This window comes from Cucumis melo, chromosome 4, assembly GCF_025177605.1.
Source record: "Cucumis melo cultivar AY chromosome 4, USDA_Cmelo_AY_1.0, whole genome shotgun sequence".
NCBI lineage: Eukaryota > Viridiplantae > Streptophyta > Magnoliopsida > Cucurbitales > Cucurbitaceae > Cucumis > Cucumis melo.
In genome coordinates, this window is record NC_066860.1 from 10276882 (window position 1) to 10292602 (window position 15721).

A 15721-nucleotide genomic window follows, 5' to 3' on the forward strand; every position below is an offset into this window, starting at 1 on the left:
TCTTAAGTTAAGAAAAATGAAAATTAAAAAACAAAAGGAAATAAAGAAAAGAATTAAAGGAAGAGAAAGTGGGAGAGAAAGAAGGAAATAAAAGATAAGTCTTCTTTTAATTATTCATTTCTCCATCTTCATCATTTCTTTTTCCATTTCCACCTTCTCCTCTCAAGGGAAAGTAAAACACCACACCAGCAGTTGAGCAAGAGAGAAGAAGGAAGGTTTTGTGAAATTGAGGCTGATGAGAAAGAAGAGAACTTTAGAAAAGTGACAGCTACGGCAGAAGTATGGTAAACACAGACCACCTTTGGTGTTCTAATCCGTTTGAGCTACAACAAATTAATTAAGAGGTGAGTTTTAAATTTACTAAAAGCTAATTCATTTTCAAACAAATTTTATGAAGAAATCTTGAGCAAATTCTGATGTTCATTGGTGAATTTTGACAGAGAATACAGGGCAGGTTGTTTTCACAAGAAATCAGGAGATCTCTGTTTTTTTTAAGTATTGCAAGGTGTATCGGTGGAGTTAGGATCTCTATTTGGTATGGTTAGAAAGCGTATTCAATTTACTACACCTTTCATGAAGAAATTATGAACCAAAAACGACCAAAAATATGTTAAATTGTAGGGAAAGTTTAAAGGGGTCGTGGTGTACGTGATTTTTGGAATGGTTATGTTCTGAGGGATGTCTGAGATTATACACAAGGAATAAGATTTACATATCTTGATAAAAGTTATAGAGGACCTCAAAATAAAGATTTTGACATAAAGAATACGCATTTTGGTTAGGTTTTGGAAAAGTTGTGATCATTTAAATTTCATGCTGCGAATCTAAAATTTTTTTAGAAATGTGTGGAATATGGTTTTATTTCTTAAAGTTAGACTTCTTAAGCATCATCTTTAGTGAGCCATGTCAAGCATAACATTTGAGGATCATAATATTTAGGTTTCTAATACTCGGTTTTGGTTGTTTGACAGGCCAGGAGAAAATAGGTCAGATTTACACACTGAGGAACTAATCTAAGACTGTGAGTGGCAAAAACAAGTTTTGAAAATGATTCTTTTTTTTTAACTGTTTCTTATAACTAAATGTTTAACGTGCTTGACTACGAGTTTATAAATGATATATGATTTCTATGTTTAGCTTTCGAGTATGAGTTTCGAGCTTAGATTTCTTAATGGAATCCACATGTTAGCACTGATTAATGAGTTCTGAAAAAGCAGTTGAAATGACATTTGTTTAAGCAAAGCATAGTTTAAGCAGGAATTATTTCAAGATTTTCGGTTTTTCCACAAACAAGCTGAGTAAGCTCGAGTTTATGCAAGTTTAAGATAAGCATACATGTTTTAATGTTTTCATATGCTTTATGATATTTCCATTGATTACATGACTGAGATCTTGAGCTTGAGGATAGAGGATACCGTCTGCACACAGGTTACGCTCCGTTGTTGATGTTGAGTGTACTCCGTGACAACGATGCTGTCGTGAGTGCTGGATAAGCCCCACTACAACATAGACGATAAGAGTGTTGGGCAGGCCCCAGTACATCGTATAACTAATAAATGTTGGTTATAATGGGCGTGCTGTACACAACGTAATGGAGTAATGTTAGTTAAATAGTTTATAAATAGGAAATGTCTTGCTAGATTTTATAGATATACGTATTAAATGTTTGAAGGAGCAGTTTCCTTAAAATATTTACAGTTAACGCTTTAATTGTAAGATTTATCAGTTTTCAAAGATTATCATGAGTTCTGATTTACAGTTATAAAGTATTGTCACTCACTGGGCTTTATAGCCCATCCTTCTAAATTGTTTTCCCCACTTTCCATGTAGAGTTCGAGCTTCTAGTGCCTGATAGACTGCCTTAGTTTGCTGGAAGCTTCTAGAATAATTTCCAGTACGTGGTTGGAGTTGTACTTATAGTCTATCATGTTTTATTGTATATGTTCTGTAGGGTTTAGTTAAGTACAGGTTGTGTAAGTTTTGGCTGTTGTTGCGTAAACTGTGGTGTCTATCTTATTTGGTATGGTGTAACTTCAGTGTGACTATGGGCTAGTTATTTCAGGGCTACACTTAATATATGTTGTGTGTTATCTACATTCTGTTGTCATGTGTTGCATGTACAGTAATTGTGTATGAGATTAGCTTGTTTATAAGGATCAAGAGATCAGTAGAGTCGGCAGGTATCGTTTTGTGATGCACGATGTCAGTCGACATCACGCTGTCTTTCGAACTAAACTAGCAGGTTGTTCGAGAGGGGGTGTGACACATAGAGTGCCTATGATTTCCCATTCAACGCCAAATGCCAAGTAAATAAGAAAATAAAAAGTATTTTTGCCACAAGGACTCAAAATGCTATGGAAATTTTAGTCATTTCTAAAATTTGAAAATAAGATTTTTATGTGAATGAACAAGGGTATTTTGAGTATTAAGCTTGTCGCGTTTTGAACCTAGAAATATTTTCATTGTAGGAAGTATGCGACGAGACTAGACCCTAAATAACGAATAAAACTAGCTCGCATTTTGAGAAGTTTAGAAATGCAAAGAGGAATATGAGTCTTTGAGGTGGAATGGTGCTTGGGGGCAAGCAATAATACGGGGTGATGTTTGAGGACAAGCATTATTCTAAATTTGGGGGTGTGAAAACTTGTAGAAATACAAGTTATTATAGCCTCTTAGGTAGAATAATGGGACCAAAATGTGTGGTAATCGTGTCAAAACACGTAACTTCTTTTTTAAATTTATAAGTATATGGAAACACACTCTACATAAGTTACCAGGCATGTTTTACCCTATTTTCAATGTCTTAACATAAGATTATGAATAAAGGAAGAGACTAGTGAATCGCAGAGGAACTCCCGCAAAGGCTACGTGAGAAGGCCTTGTCTAGCAAGTACAATTTCAAGGCGAGATCTACATCAGCACACGAGAAATGTTCACTAGAAGACAAGAATGCTAGTTGGAGCTGATGTGGCTTGACAAAGGCTACATTCAACGTTGACATATTCAGAAGGATAGAAGTTTCCAGACAAAAGTTGCCTATAAAATGACTCATTCACGACAAAGCAAAGTGTGAGGGCTGGCTTTGAGAGAAGTTAGATATCTGTATGGATCGGTCTAAACCATAGAAAGTGATAGAGAGAAGTCGCCTCTTCGTCTTCTGTAAAAGGTTTTCTTCTTCTTCTTCAATCAGTTTGTGAGTGAGAGCTTAGGACAAAGTAGAGAAGATTTCATCACTTCCATTTCCCTTAACTTGTAAAGTCATTCTCTTTACTTTCCATTTGTATATTTCTTTGTAATGTATGTGTTCATATTGTATAGTGGCCTGAGGCCTATATTCTTTAATACATATTACATGTTTATACCTTTTCAAACCATCATTTCTTTATTGTTAATCAGTTAATGTATTATCTGTATTATAGTCTTGTGATAGGTTGTTAGTAAGAAGCTCAGCTTATAAAGCTTATCACATTAGTTGAGCTATGATCATCACTTGGCCAGTGTATATCACCAACTACTCGAGCAAACAAGGAGTAAGAACGTGGCTAACATGCGCCAGGAGGAGTTTTTTAGACGAACTTCACCTTGATGAGATAACTTTCAGCATTTGTGTCCCGAAAGGAGAACAAGTGTGGGTATTTAGCACCTAGAGGTTGTCACCTTTAAAAGAGAAGTGTTATAAGTCTTGTAAGTAAACACTTCTACATAGATCTCGCTTAACCAAACTTTATCATTTGCATCCCAAGAGGTGAGAAAGTGTAGCGTTTAAGGCATTGAGAGGTGCTCGCCTTAATCATAAGCTAGTTAATTGGTCTTTATCACATCAAGGCAATCACATGGCTTATCAGCCTAGTAGTGCGTAGACTTTCCTTCATTATTTCTTTAACATTAGTTAGTTAGCAATTCCATCTCACCGCCATTCTTATTCCCCCTTTTACAGATTCTCTAGCGTAGATAGTAGATATAGTTTAAACTTACACTTAACCATGTTATATAGATAGTAAAGTATACTGCCTAAATGAAGAAATAAGCCTTAGAACTAAGCTTTGATATCAATTCCCTATGTTCGACCTTGGATTATCCAAAAAACATATTGTTTCTTCACTTACACTTGGGCAAGCAATATGTAAGCTTGTACTCAACGAAGATTTAGTAAGTATGTGATGAAGAGAGACATAGTTTGCATATTACATGCAATGATCATGACCAATGACTCGATGCATAAAATTAGATATAGACATACACAACACTATCCCCTAAGTCTGAAACCAACCAAGCCACATAGCTCTTCCATGCCTACCAAGCATTTCTCACTTAGCCTTGCTTGTACTTGTTTTTCTACCTTTGCCTTTAATGACACACAAACCTTGCACTCATTCTTTGTCCAATTTTCCAAGAAAATGTGTTTCATTTTCTTACTAACTCATTTTATCTTCCTTATACCAAGTCCTTGCAAGTCTTAAAGGTCCTTAAAGATTTAGGTTTTACACACTAAGCATGAAACTTTTGACAAAGAGAGGCCTCCTCCAGTCTAGCAGCCAACCAAAAGGTCTCAGTCATAAGACTAGCCTGACAACCTAAGATATCAGACAAGGGATTCTGTTCTGCCTCCATTTAAGCTTTATTCATGGCCTCTCTGGCTATTTTCACCTCATCAATTTCACCATATTAGTAAGACTACCAAAAGAGTTAGCATCCACCACTGCCTTACCTACACCATGATCCTTAACTAACTTCAACTCCCATCGTTTATGAGTCACAAGAGTAAAGTCATCACTTTTCTCTATATCTCTCTCCTTCTAATTTGAAGACTTTTCCGAAGAGCCATGAATTTCACCTTTCTCTAACTACATGAAGGACTCCATCACAATATCCTCACAAGCTACAATAGCTAAACCTTTACCCTCTGTAGACACATTCTCCCCCTTATCCTCCTTTTGAGCATTACTACTAACCGTCACATGTCCAAGATAATTTCCAATAGAGAGACCAAAAGCATTACAAGAATTACATTTACAAGGTTTTCATTCATAAATAATAGGTACACTAAAGTTCTCCCTTCTAAGACGATTAGTAATCTCAGTAGGCATAAAATAATTTCCAGATAATTCAACACATACACATTCACACACACATACGACATTCCCCGACGTTCCCTAATAGCCATATCAAAAGCCAGTGGTTTACCAACAACACTGGCAACCACTGCTAAACCCTCGTCCATCCATAATTTCATAGGAATATGACCCAATGTAATCCAGACAAGAACATAATTAAAGATAAAGGATTTAGGGACAATACCTGGAGACCATTTTCGAAGGAGCATGGGATTGGCACCAAGATGCAAGAGCCCATGCGATAAAATCCAGTTGACAGATTTTGGTCTACGAAATTGAAAAATAATGAGGTCATTTTCAAGAACAGTAATGTTAGCCATTTCGATCTGACCTCAATTTTTCTCCATTAGCCATTGGATGACAGTATAAGGCAATTTAGTATCATCAACAAGTTACCCCACCAAAGAGTTTTCCCAAACTTCCACATCTTTAACAACAATCTCCTCTGACCAAACACCACAACTTTCAAATCAATTGATGTTGGTGGAGTCTAAGGGATGGAATTTACTAAGAAATTTCCAAATAATAAAACCCAAGAATTTTTCCTCGTCAAGCTACATGAGATATGCCTCTCCCTACAAATTGTTCTACACTACCACTTAGCCCATTTGCAAGCCAAATGAACCCACTCACATCCATATGCAAGCCGGTTTCACTAGCTCTATTTGGCTAAAATTTAGGAGTTGGCCTGTCAATCAAGTTTTCAGAAAATGTGTCACTACGGTGTTCCCCTTCTGGTCGGATCCACCATTTCCCATTTAAGGCCTAATAATAAGCCTAGCTTGGCTCCCTCCTTTACCAACTAGTTTTTGGGTGGTTTAGTTTAAACCCTCACTGGTTCTAAGTCAAGACTTTTGACTGACTTCCTCCACCTCACTGTCACTTCATGAGAACGCTTCATACCGACCATAGCCACACTTTCACCCTCAAAGAATCAAAAGTCTAAACACCTCTACCATATCTAGAGAAGAACCCACTCGTCAAAGCTCAACGATCTTGTTTAATTCATCCAACCTTTGCCTCATGCAAACTTTAGGGGGATTTCAGAATGCAACGAAAATCAAGGGGGAAGCCTGAGGGGAATCAAAGATTCATAAGCCGTGGATGCTAACCAAAGAAAGCAAACTCACTACTTAGATGCACCAACGAATAGAAAGCGTCAAAGACGAGATCGACCAAAACTCCCTCACTGAACAAAACAATTGAAGCGTAAAAAAGAAAATGTTGAGAGAAGTGTGTGTCCTTCACACACACGAAAGAAGCTTTCCTAAATTTGTTATTCAACGGTTTCTTTGTTTTGTTTTTGTTTTAAGCCTTTCTGGACCAAGGAATTTATCTATATTTTCAATATAATCCCTTACACATTTACTTAAAGTTTAGTTTGAGAAGGGAACTACTTAGGGGAGTACGAAGGTACCAACCAAAACATTCGAAAATTGGCCTATCTATAGTTTCCAAAAAATGACAAAAGTTTGGCCAGTGCCAAAACACTAAAAAATCATTCCACTATAGAAAATGACTCAAGTTTAAGGAGTTCTGGTGTTGGTCATAAAAAAGGCGAACAACAATGTCCTAGACTCAATATTTATTTTGGAGTCTAAAAGGGTCCTTCAATGGTTTCCTTGTTTTGTTTTAGTCGTAAGCCTCTTTAATTAAAGGATTCTAGGACCAAAGACCTGTGTCTATATTAATTTAATGGTCAATGACACATTTACATAAAGTATAGGTCGCAAAGGGAGCTATTTAGTAGAGTACAAAGGTACCAACCAAAATGATGGAAAAATGAATGTTATAGTTTCTAGATTTTGGCTAGTGTCGAAAACCTCCAAAAATGCATACCTCGATAGAAAATGGGTCAAGTTTAAGAAGTATTATGTGTTCGTCCCAAAAAAGTTGAATGATGATGCTGTAGACTTAGTTTTTATTTTGGGATCCAAAGTAGTCGTTCAACAGTTTCCTTCTTCTTTATTTTATTTTATTTATTTATTTATTGGTCCTAAGCCTTTCTAATTCAAGGATTCTAAGACCAAAGACTTTTTTCTATATTCTTAGAATGGTCCCCGTCCCAACCCATTTACAACGGTAAACCCTAGCTTTCTTTATTGAAAAAAAGTTTTTGGGATTAAACATTTAATTCAAGAGTGAGATTGGTTGGAGGACAAATTTTATAGGATGAAAAAAATTATAAGTTGGACAAACAAAATTTGAAGGAAACTAAGTGGCACTCGAGGGCATCGATAAGTTTTTGGTTAAATGTAATAATTATTTAATTAAGTTTACAAGTTTTTAAATGGAAACTTGTGTTGGGAAGTTGGAGAAGGCCACAAAGGTGAAAAGGAAGTAGGAGGTGGATGTTTTGTGAGTGAAGAAGAAATGGTTGTCGTATCCACGAGGAAAAGAGCTAAGAAAACGAATTTTAGAGTTAAACAGTGCTCTTTTATTTATCAAGGTCTTCATCAAATTTCTAATGAAGAATTGAAGGGAACTAGATCAAGAAGAAGATCTTTGGATTCCATGAAGAGTGATGATAGGAAAACTATAGAAGTTTAAAGAAAAACACTTAAGCTTATCGAATCTTCGGGCAGAAAAGAAGTAATTTGATATTTTGAAGATTTGGAATTGTAGAAAACGAATCAGAAGTTGAAATTTGGAGGTTAGTAAGATAAGAAAAAGAAAAAAAAAACCTTATCTACATTTTTCATGCAACATGTTAAAGTTAACTCACTCTTGAAAAGGCTGACATTAGAAAAAAATTATTGTTATACAGGAATTTGGTTGAATGTGAGCAAGGGTGCTTTTAGATTTGATTCTAATTGGTCGAAGTAATTTTAAAGCTCCAAATTTTCAAGTTAGTTAGTTAAGAGGTTTCTTATGAGTTTTATAAAAGAAATTGGGGGTCATTTGGTTAAGCAATGAGGGAGCATGTTTTTGTGTATGCTTGTTGCTACCGGAAAAACTAGGACACTATGAAATGTTTTGTTGATACGAGGAAAGTGTTTCCGAGGCCTAAACTTTGAGGTAAACTTGTTTTAATTATGGGTAAAATCTTTATATAGGATAATATAATAAATTTTGGCTGCAAAGGAGGTTTTTGGGTTGCAAGTGTCATTGGAAAAGGACCAAAATTTGGAAATTTTTTAAGGTGGGAGGTTGAAGTTGAAAATGACCCCTGACCGTCATGTATTATCCGTCATAAAATGTAAACACTCCCAACTATAATGACTTTTGTACTTTTAAGGTGTTCATAAACTTGTTTTTGAGTCCTAACTAATAATATTAAGATGGTTGAAATTCAATTAGAATATTAGGAAAGAAATAAGTTGATTAAGGAGTTTAAGTTTAAGTAGTACCTTAAACTAGCTTAAAATTTTTGTTAGAAATAAGAATCAGGCTGCGGTTTGATTTTCACATTAAAAAGAGATCGAACAAATTTAGAAAACCGAGAATTCTAACATCAATCCGTGAATGACAAGATGTGTTTAAATTCTGATTTTAACAAGAAATTGAAGATAGAACATTCAATCATGCTTGAGTTGCCTAATTGTAATTTACTTCGATGACTAATTGTACTCTACTTCAATGATTTTAGAAATGTCAATTTTTACTTTACAGACAAAAGCGAAATGACAAATTTTTTTCTTTGACAAATTGCTCTTCTTTTTCACACAAACAAACAATTTTCAAAAAGATAATTGATTTATCTTTAAGCATTCTTATATGTGAACTTCTCAAGAAATTACAGAAAGCAAGCGAACGAACTCGCGTGAAAAATGGGAGCGAATCTAATGCTCTTCATCTTCCTCTTCCTTTCAATCATCTCCAGTTTCAGAGCTGATTATGTACGTCCTCAGCCACGTCAAACTCTGCATTTTCCACGGAATCCGAAATCATCTTCTCAACCCCACCAGGTTCCGTTTCCATATTTCCTTGGCCTTTCTTTGTGCTGTCCAGATTGCGTCGTTGTTGTATAGGGTTTCTGATAATCGATTGTAAACCCATGCTTGATTTCACGGTAGCTTTATTCTTCTAGGGGAATCGCTCCTAAATCCTTTTTCCCTGTACGCTAATTCTGGTGCCTTTGTCTCAATTTTCTGGGATCAGTTAAATTTTGGCGTTTACTATTGCATCATCTGCGTGTTTGTTTCTCTTCGCGTTTCTAGCCTAAGAATATTCATCATTTCCTTTTCTATCGAATTTGGTTTTCTTTTTTAGTTTTGATTATTGACCTAGTTCGGTCAAGAACAATGAACAAATGATTTTGCCGAAATTTATTAGCTTGTGCTTGTAGATTATGCCAAAACTTATAAACACTTGTTGAACTATGTGCTAATTTTCAACGCTCACAAATGAAGGAGTGTCATAAGAATACGGATTAATAATTGAGTTTAGTGTAACCAATCAACTCCATATTTCTTTCTTTGCCCTCTTTTTTAAGAGTCGTTTGAGTTGCTTTTGTTTCAGTATTTCACTACTTTCTTGCAGGTTCACATCTCCCTGGCAGGAGACAAGCATATGAGAGTCACATGGATTACCAAAGTTCATTCTGCTCCATCTTATGTTGAATATGGAACATCGCCAGGAGAATATACCTCTGTTTCTCAAGGAGAGAGCACCTCGTATAGTTATATTTTCTACAAGTCAGGAAAGATTCACCATACAGTAATTGGGCCTCTAAAGGCTGGCACTCTTTATTATTACAGATGTGGAGGAGAAGGTTCTGAGTTCCAGCTGAAGACACCTCCTTCCCAGTTCCCAATTACTTTTTCAGTGGCAGGAGATCTGGGTCAAACTGGATGGACTAAATCAACATTGGAACACATTGATCTGTGCAAATATGATGTACATCTGCTTCCAGGTGACCTGTCCTATGCTGATTACTTGCAGTACCGGTGGGACACTTTTGGTGAGCTTGTGGAGCCGCTTGCAAGTACAAGGCCGTGGATGGTAACTCAAGGGAACCATGAAAAGGAGGACTTATTGATATTCAAGGCTCCATTTGACTCCTATAATGCAAGATGGAAGATGCCATTTGAGGAGAGTGGATCAAGTTCAAATCTCTATTATTCATTTGAAGTTGCTGGAACTCATGTGATTATGCTTGGATCGTACACTGATTATGATGAGTCCTCAGATCAATATGCATGGTTGAAGGTTTGGGAGCTTTTAACTTCTTCGTAGAAATATTAAATATGAACTGAGAGAGAGTAAGACCACATAATTAATTTAGAGAAACTGTTTAGTTCTTGAATTTACTATTTAGGTGAGATTCTGCAATTATTTTATTGCTAAATACTCTTTATGGAGGTCAAGAGCAAATAGTTTAGTTAGATTGGGTATCTATTAAAGAAAGTGAGGACACTTTCTAACATGACCATATGAACTCTACTGAATAACTAATGAAGGTCTGTTTGTTCTGCTCTGTGTCTTTTTTTTTTTTTGTGTTTTTTTTTTCAATGAGAAATGATCCAGATACAGGCCTGAGAATTTTTCTTGTTCAATAGGCTGATCTTGCAAAGGTGGACAGGGAAAGAACACCCTGGCTTGTAGTGTTATTCCATGTACCATGGTACAATAGTAATAAAGCTCATCAAGGCGAAGGTGCAAGTATGATGGCTGCCATGGAGCCGTTGTTATATACAGCTGGTGCAGACATAGTCATTTCTGGTCATGTCCATGCTTATGAGCGATCGGTATATTATTTTGATCCTTTTCGCATATTTGACTGTTCCCTGTCTCCTCAAGTATCCGTTGATTCATTTTCACTCTATGTCAGAAACGTGTGTATGCTGGAAAATCTGATCCTTGTGGTGCTGTGCATATCACTATTGGCGATGGAGGGAACCGCGAAGGTTTAGCTCACAAGTATGGGATCACTATATTTCCTCAATTTATAATTGGTGTTCTTCTAATACTATTTCTTTCTTTAAGGAATTTTCCGTTGTAAACTCTCAGTCTCATACAACAAATTTTCTCCTAAAAAAAGAAAAAAAATCTTACAATTATCAATAGGTCAAATATTATGTTATTTACAATTTTTAGACAATTGTAGTTTAAAATCTTATTGACTTTTACACTTAATTTTTGGATCTTTATACTCAGAAATCTTAAAAATTATATTTGTCCTTAAAACATGCATAAAAATTCGTATTGTTCTTTATTGGCAAATAGAAGAAATGCATATTACTTGTAAAATTTTATATAGTATCATGTAGATTTATATCTTAATCTTGTATTGAATTTGGTTTCCAATTAAGAAATCAATGGCATTGATTTATGTTAAATATGTAAAAATAAAGTTTAAACATAGGACCACAGTTAATTTTTAATGTTCAATAACCATTGAGAAATAGATAATTAATTCATTCCAAGATGAAGAAGTATGAGATTAAAAGATGATTATTTTGTTGAGGTGCTCAAATGTTTGGTTCTTTTGATTGTATTTGATAGGTACAACTTGCAGCCTGAATGGTCAGTCTTTCGAGAAGCTAGTTTTGGTCACGGTGAACTCAAGATGGTGAACTTGACTCATGCGTTTTGGAGTTGGCATAGAAATGACGATGATGAACCAGTAAAGTCTGATCAAGCATGGATAACCTCATTGGTGTCCTCTGGCTGCGTTACTCAGAAGAATCATCAACTGAAGAAGTTCAGATGAAAACATTTGAATCTATTTAACATACTTCGTCCTTTCTGCTTTAGATTGATTTCCCTTGGAAGATTTTCTCTGTTCCAATGTAAATAGCTGGTGTGAGCATAGATTTCATCTTGTATCAGTTTCCATTTTTCATATACATTTGATGCCATATATCAGTCAATGTAAGTAGCTGGTGTGAACAATTCTCATTTTTGGGCTTGAACAATGACATTAAATTTTAGTCAATGATTCACAGCACATATCGGATATAACTTGACTACTAGTCAAGATGTTCAACTTCCACATTGCGACAAAGGGTTTGAGAAATGAAAATCAACAAATTCCCAAACTCATTCCAGATATGGAGCACCAGTACAGTCTACATTTCCGCCCTTCGAGTTCGTGCTACCTTCAGAGTCCATGACATAACTTGGCCCATCCATAAACTAAATGAGTACATGGTATGGATGGTGTGTTCGACAATGGCCTACATTCACCATCTATGAGTTCATGTCCTCTTCATGATCTTTTTTCCCTCTCCACAGAATAATCTGCTCGTCCTTGAATAAAATGGGCACACAAGGTACCAAATCCTGGATTGTAGGCCGAGGAAATTTAGGATTGAAAGTTTCCAATCACCTTCGACTGAATTTCTATGCGTTAATCTTTAAATAAGAAACAAATTTAGCATTAACAGTTACCCTTAATTTAACGCCTATCTGTTTGCAGTCACTGCTACCAACATGAGTGCAATCTAGTCTAACCACCTCCTCGAACTTGAAGGCCTCTCTGACTCTGTCTACGACGTTAACATATACACCATTCCTTGCTAGAAAGTACAGTTAAAGGTAAAGTTCAGCCTCATAAATTTACAAAAACCATCTTACCGTTCATATCTCAAACACATAAAATTTTGTAAATAAATAATTATTGTATCCAACCTGAGCATCAGCACAAGGATCGCAAAGGACAACAATGGATCTTAGGAAGGGCGAAATATTATGTAAAAGAAAAAGAATATATATGTAATTTGTGCTATAATATAAAAGAAAAAGAATAGTTCACTGGAGTTTACTCACTAAGTTTCATTAGAGGAGGAGAATTCAATCCTCTGCTTCTCATTTCCTTTGTTTCATCAAATGACAAGCCATCTGCCACATTCTTCACAAGCTTTGGATATATTGGTGCATAAGGTTTCCACAGCATAAGCGGGATAGCTGGCCGATTCTTGGGATCGTAGTTCCGACCACGGTATAAAAGGAGGATGTTGATATATCGGTAAATAATCTTCCCACCAGACTTGTCCTAGAAAGAAACTATATCTCATATCAAACATTTTCCAAGTGAAAGTAGACAAGGCGAGATTATGTTGGATACTTGAGAAATGAATGGAGTTCAAACAAATCAAACCTCAAGGTGGAAGCATATATTTTCCATATCAAGAGTTGGGACTCCCAAGCATTTGATCCTCACAGCTTCAGCCCTTTTCCAATGGTTGTGGATGTCATCCAACATATTATGGGTAACTCCCCCCTTTCCTATTTGAGCCAAATGTAAAACCAATCACTCAAACCCTTTATTCCTTCTTTCTCAATCTCAAAAAAAATTCCGAGCAACAGTTTATCATCTCGAGTTGACAGACAAGAACAATACTATAGAATGTCACTAATACACAAGGAAAAGGGATTCAATCATACAACTACCACAAAATTTCCACCATCAACATGAATTCAACTTCTCATAGCATAGAAGAATTGATCTCTCAGTTGGAAGGCATTCAGTTGTAATTTAGTATTTACCAAGATTGATTTGCCGAGAACAATCGCTATGCCGATACTGTTCCACAAGCTCTGCAACTTCCTCATCCGATAATGGGTCTCCAAGAATCCGTTTCCTCTCTTCTAACACTTCATTTATATTCACTTCCACCGCTGAAGGAGCCGAAGTTCCAGTCCATTTCCGGTCGAGGCGGCCCGGTCCAAACGGAGAGAATTTGGGCGATTCTCGATAGCCTATAGGGTTAACTAAGGGATTGGTCTCAGAGTAGGAGTAGAAGAAGTCGAAAGGAAGATAGGACTTGAGTGGGAGAGTAGGGTTTTCGTTTGAATTCGAATTTCCACCGTGGGCCTTTTTCTTCTTCTTTGCCTTTTGGAGCTTGGAAACCGGAGAAAATGGAGGATCGTAAGTGCTTTCAGACAGAGATTTGGAGATGAACCGGGAAATGAAGAAGAAATAGCCACTGGGTTTTTGGTTCGAGCGATCTGGAAATCTGATTCGTGTTCTGAAATGAATCGCCATCTCCGGCAGCTCTATCTCGACGAGGGTATATTATTGGGAAATTGTCTAAACCAACGGACTCTATGTTTAGGGATTTGGAAACAGCTTTTGAAAATCGTCGGATTGATTTTTGGCGGTCCGTCTCGACCGACATTGTCCTCAGAATTGTTATATAAATTTTCATATAGTTCCTATATAGTCCAAGATAAGTATGTATATAAGTTGGGTCGGAGGAAAACTATGAACCAACTTAGAAAAAATGAACCCTATTCCATAATTTAGACAAATTTTCAACATGTAAAGATTAATCTAACACAAAAAAATTAGTTGGTGGTTTTTTTGCATCCCTCCATAATTTATTTAGACAAATTTTCATATTATTTTTCAATATGCGGTCAACAAACAACAAATTGTTAAGGTGACAAGTATATATATGTGTTATAGATTCAAATTCCAAGTAAAAAATGTTAATTCTAAATGAGGTTTACTTTTAGGTTTTAAGCGTATATGTGTATCTATATATGTATATATAATCGGGTTGGGTCGGGTTAACCCTACCCCTAACTTACACAACCCCGACAACCAGGCTTAACCTTTTTTTCTCAAATTTTCTAACCCAACCCAACCTAACATAAATTTAACCCAACCCAACCCTTACGGTTTGGGTTGGTTAATCCGGGTTGGTCGGATTACCGGTCTTTTCGAACGCCCCTAATCCGAGATTCGTGGTAGGATTTCTAAGAGAAATATAATTCGATGAAAATGCCCTCAATTTTGAAAAATATTATTATATTATTTTTTATATCTAAATCATAATAAAATTTAAAATATAATTGGTTTGCTCGATAAGTTTCCTAACAACTCCTAAGAACTAGTTTTCAAGTGTTTGGTTACTCTTCCACATCTACCTTTCATGTTATGAAAATTATCAACACAGGAAAACATATATGTATTATAGATCTGAGCCCAACGAATTCACGTTTTCTCCTTAAAACAAATTTACTCGCCCTAGTACTTGAGTTTTTAGAGTAATTGTCTCTCAAGATAGAACGGATCACCTTTCTTTTAAGAGTAGCACCCCGTCTAGAAGTGATGCATCTATTCATGATATATCCATTCATGAACAATAACCATTTATTCCAACAATCCCTCCTATAAATGGTAAGTTGACAAATGGAAGAAAATAAGTGTTCGGTATTTTCTAATGGAGAACTTGCACGAGGATAAGTAGTATAAACTTTGAACTTTCCCTAGTGAACATCAATCAAGTTTACTTGGTTGATCAGTGGACATGATGCCTTGAATTGTCAACCGTTCTAGTCTAGAGTAAACTAAAACAATAGATATCATACAACTTCTCATTATAACAAAGTTTGTTCTCATGATTGTGTTCGTTTTGGCCTTGAACATCGCCTGGTCTCATGAGTGTTTTAGAGAATTTGCCTTAAAATTCTCACAGAAGCGGCCCCTTCACACTCAAATAGGTGTCTGTACAGAACATCATATATGCTTTTTTTATTAATAATTATCACTCACAGAAATCATTAAAAGCACGATACTTATCCTAAAATCATACTAGCACTACCTCATCATTTGTAGAATGGGTGAAAGATTTTAATGCAGTGCTCATTATGTTACCTAGAGATCGGTTTTCCCATTGAACCTAGATCTTGGGATCTCCAGTCAACTAGGTTGG

The 15721-nt window shown here is 35.9% G+C and overlaps 2 protein-coding genes across 2 annotated transcripts; one reads left to right on the top strand and one right to left on the bottom strand.

Moving 5' to 3' along the window:
* Nucleotides 1-8654: 8654 nt before the first annotated feature.
* On the top strand, nt 8655-11994 carry LOC103494947 (purple acid phosphatase 18). The gene is made up of 5 exons (XM_008456332.3): nt 8655-9022; nt 9597-10265; nt 10616-10804; nt 10888-10976; nt 11562-11994. The coding sequence occupies exons 1-5, from the start codon at nt 8885-8887 to the stop codon at nt 11767-11769; spliced, it is 1293 nt and encodes a 430-aa protein (XP_008454554.1). The 5' UTR covers nt 8655-8884; the 3' UTR covers nt 11770-11994.
* Nucleotides 11958-14181, bottom strand: LOC103494948 (CRS2-associated factor 2, mitochondrial). The gene is made up of 5 exons (XM_008456333.3): nt 13548-14181; nt 13159-13286; nt 12828-13053; nt 12450-12577; nt 11958-12341 (listed from the first exon to the last, which is right to left on the bottom strand). The coding sequence occupies exons 1-5, from the start codon at nt 14044-14046 to the stop codon at nt 12249-12251; spliced, it is 1074 nt and encodes a 357-aa protein (XP_008454555.1). The 5' UTR covers nt 14047-14181; the 3' UTR covers nt 11958-12248.
* Between the last annotated feature and the right edge of the window lie 1540 nt (nt 14182-15721).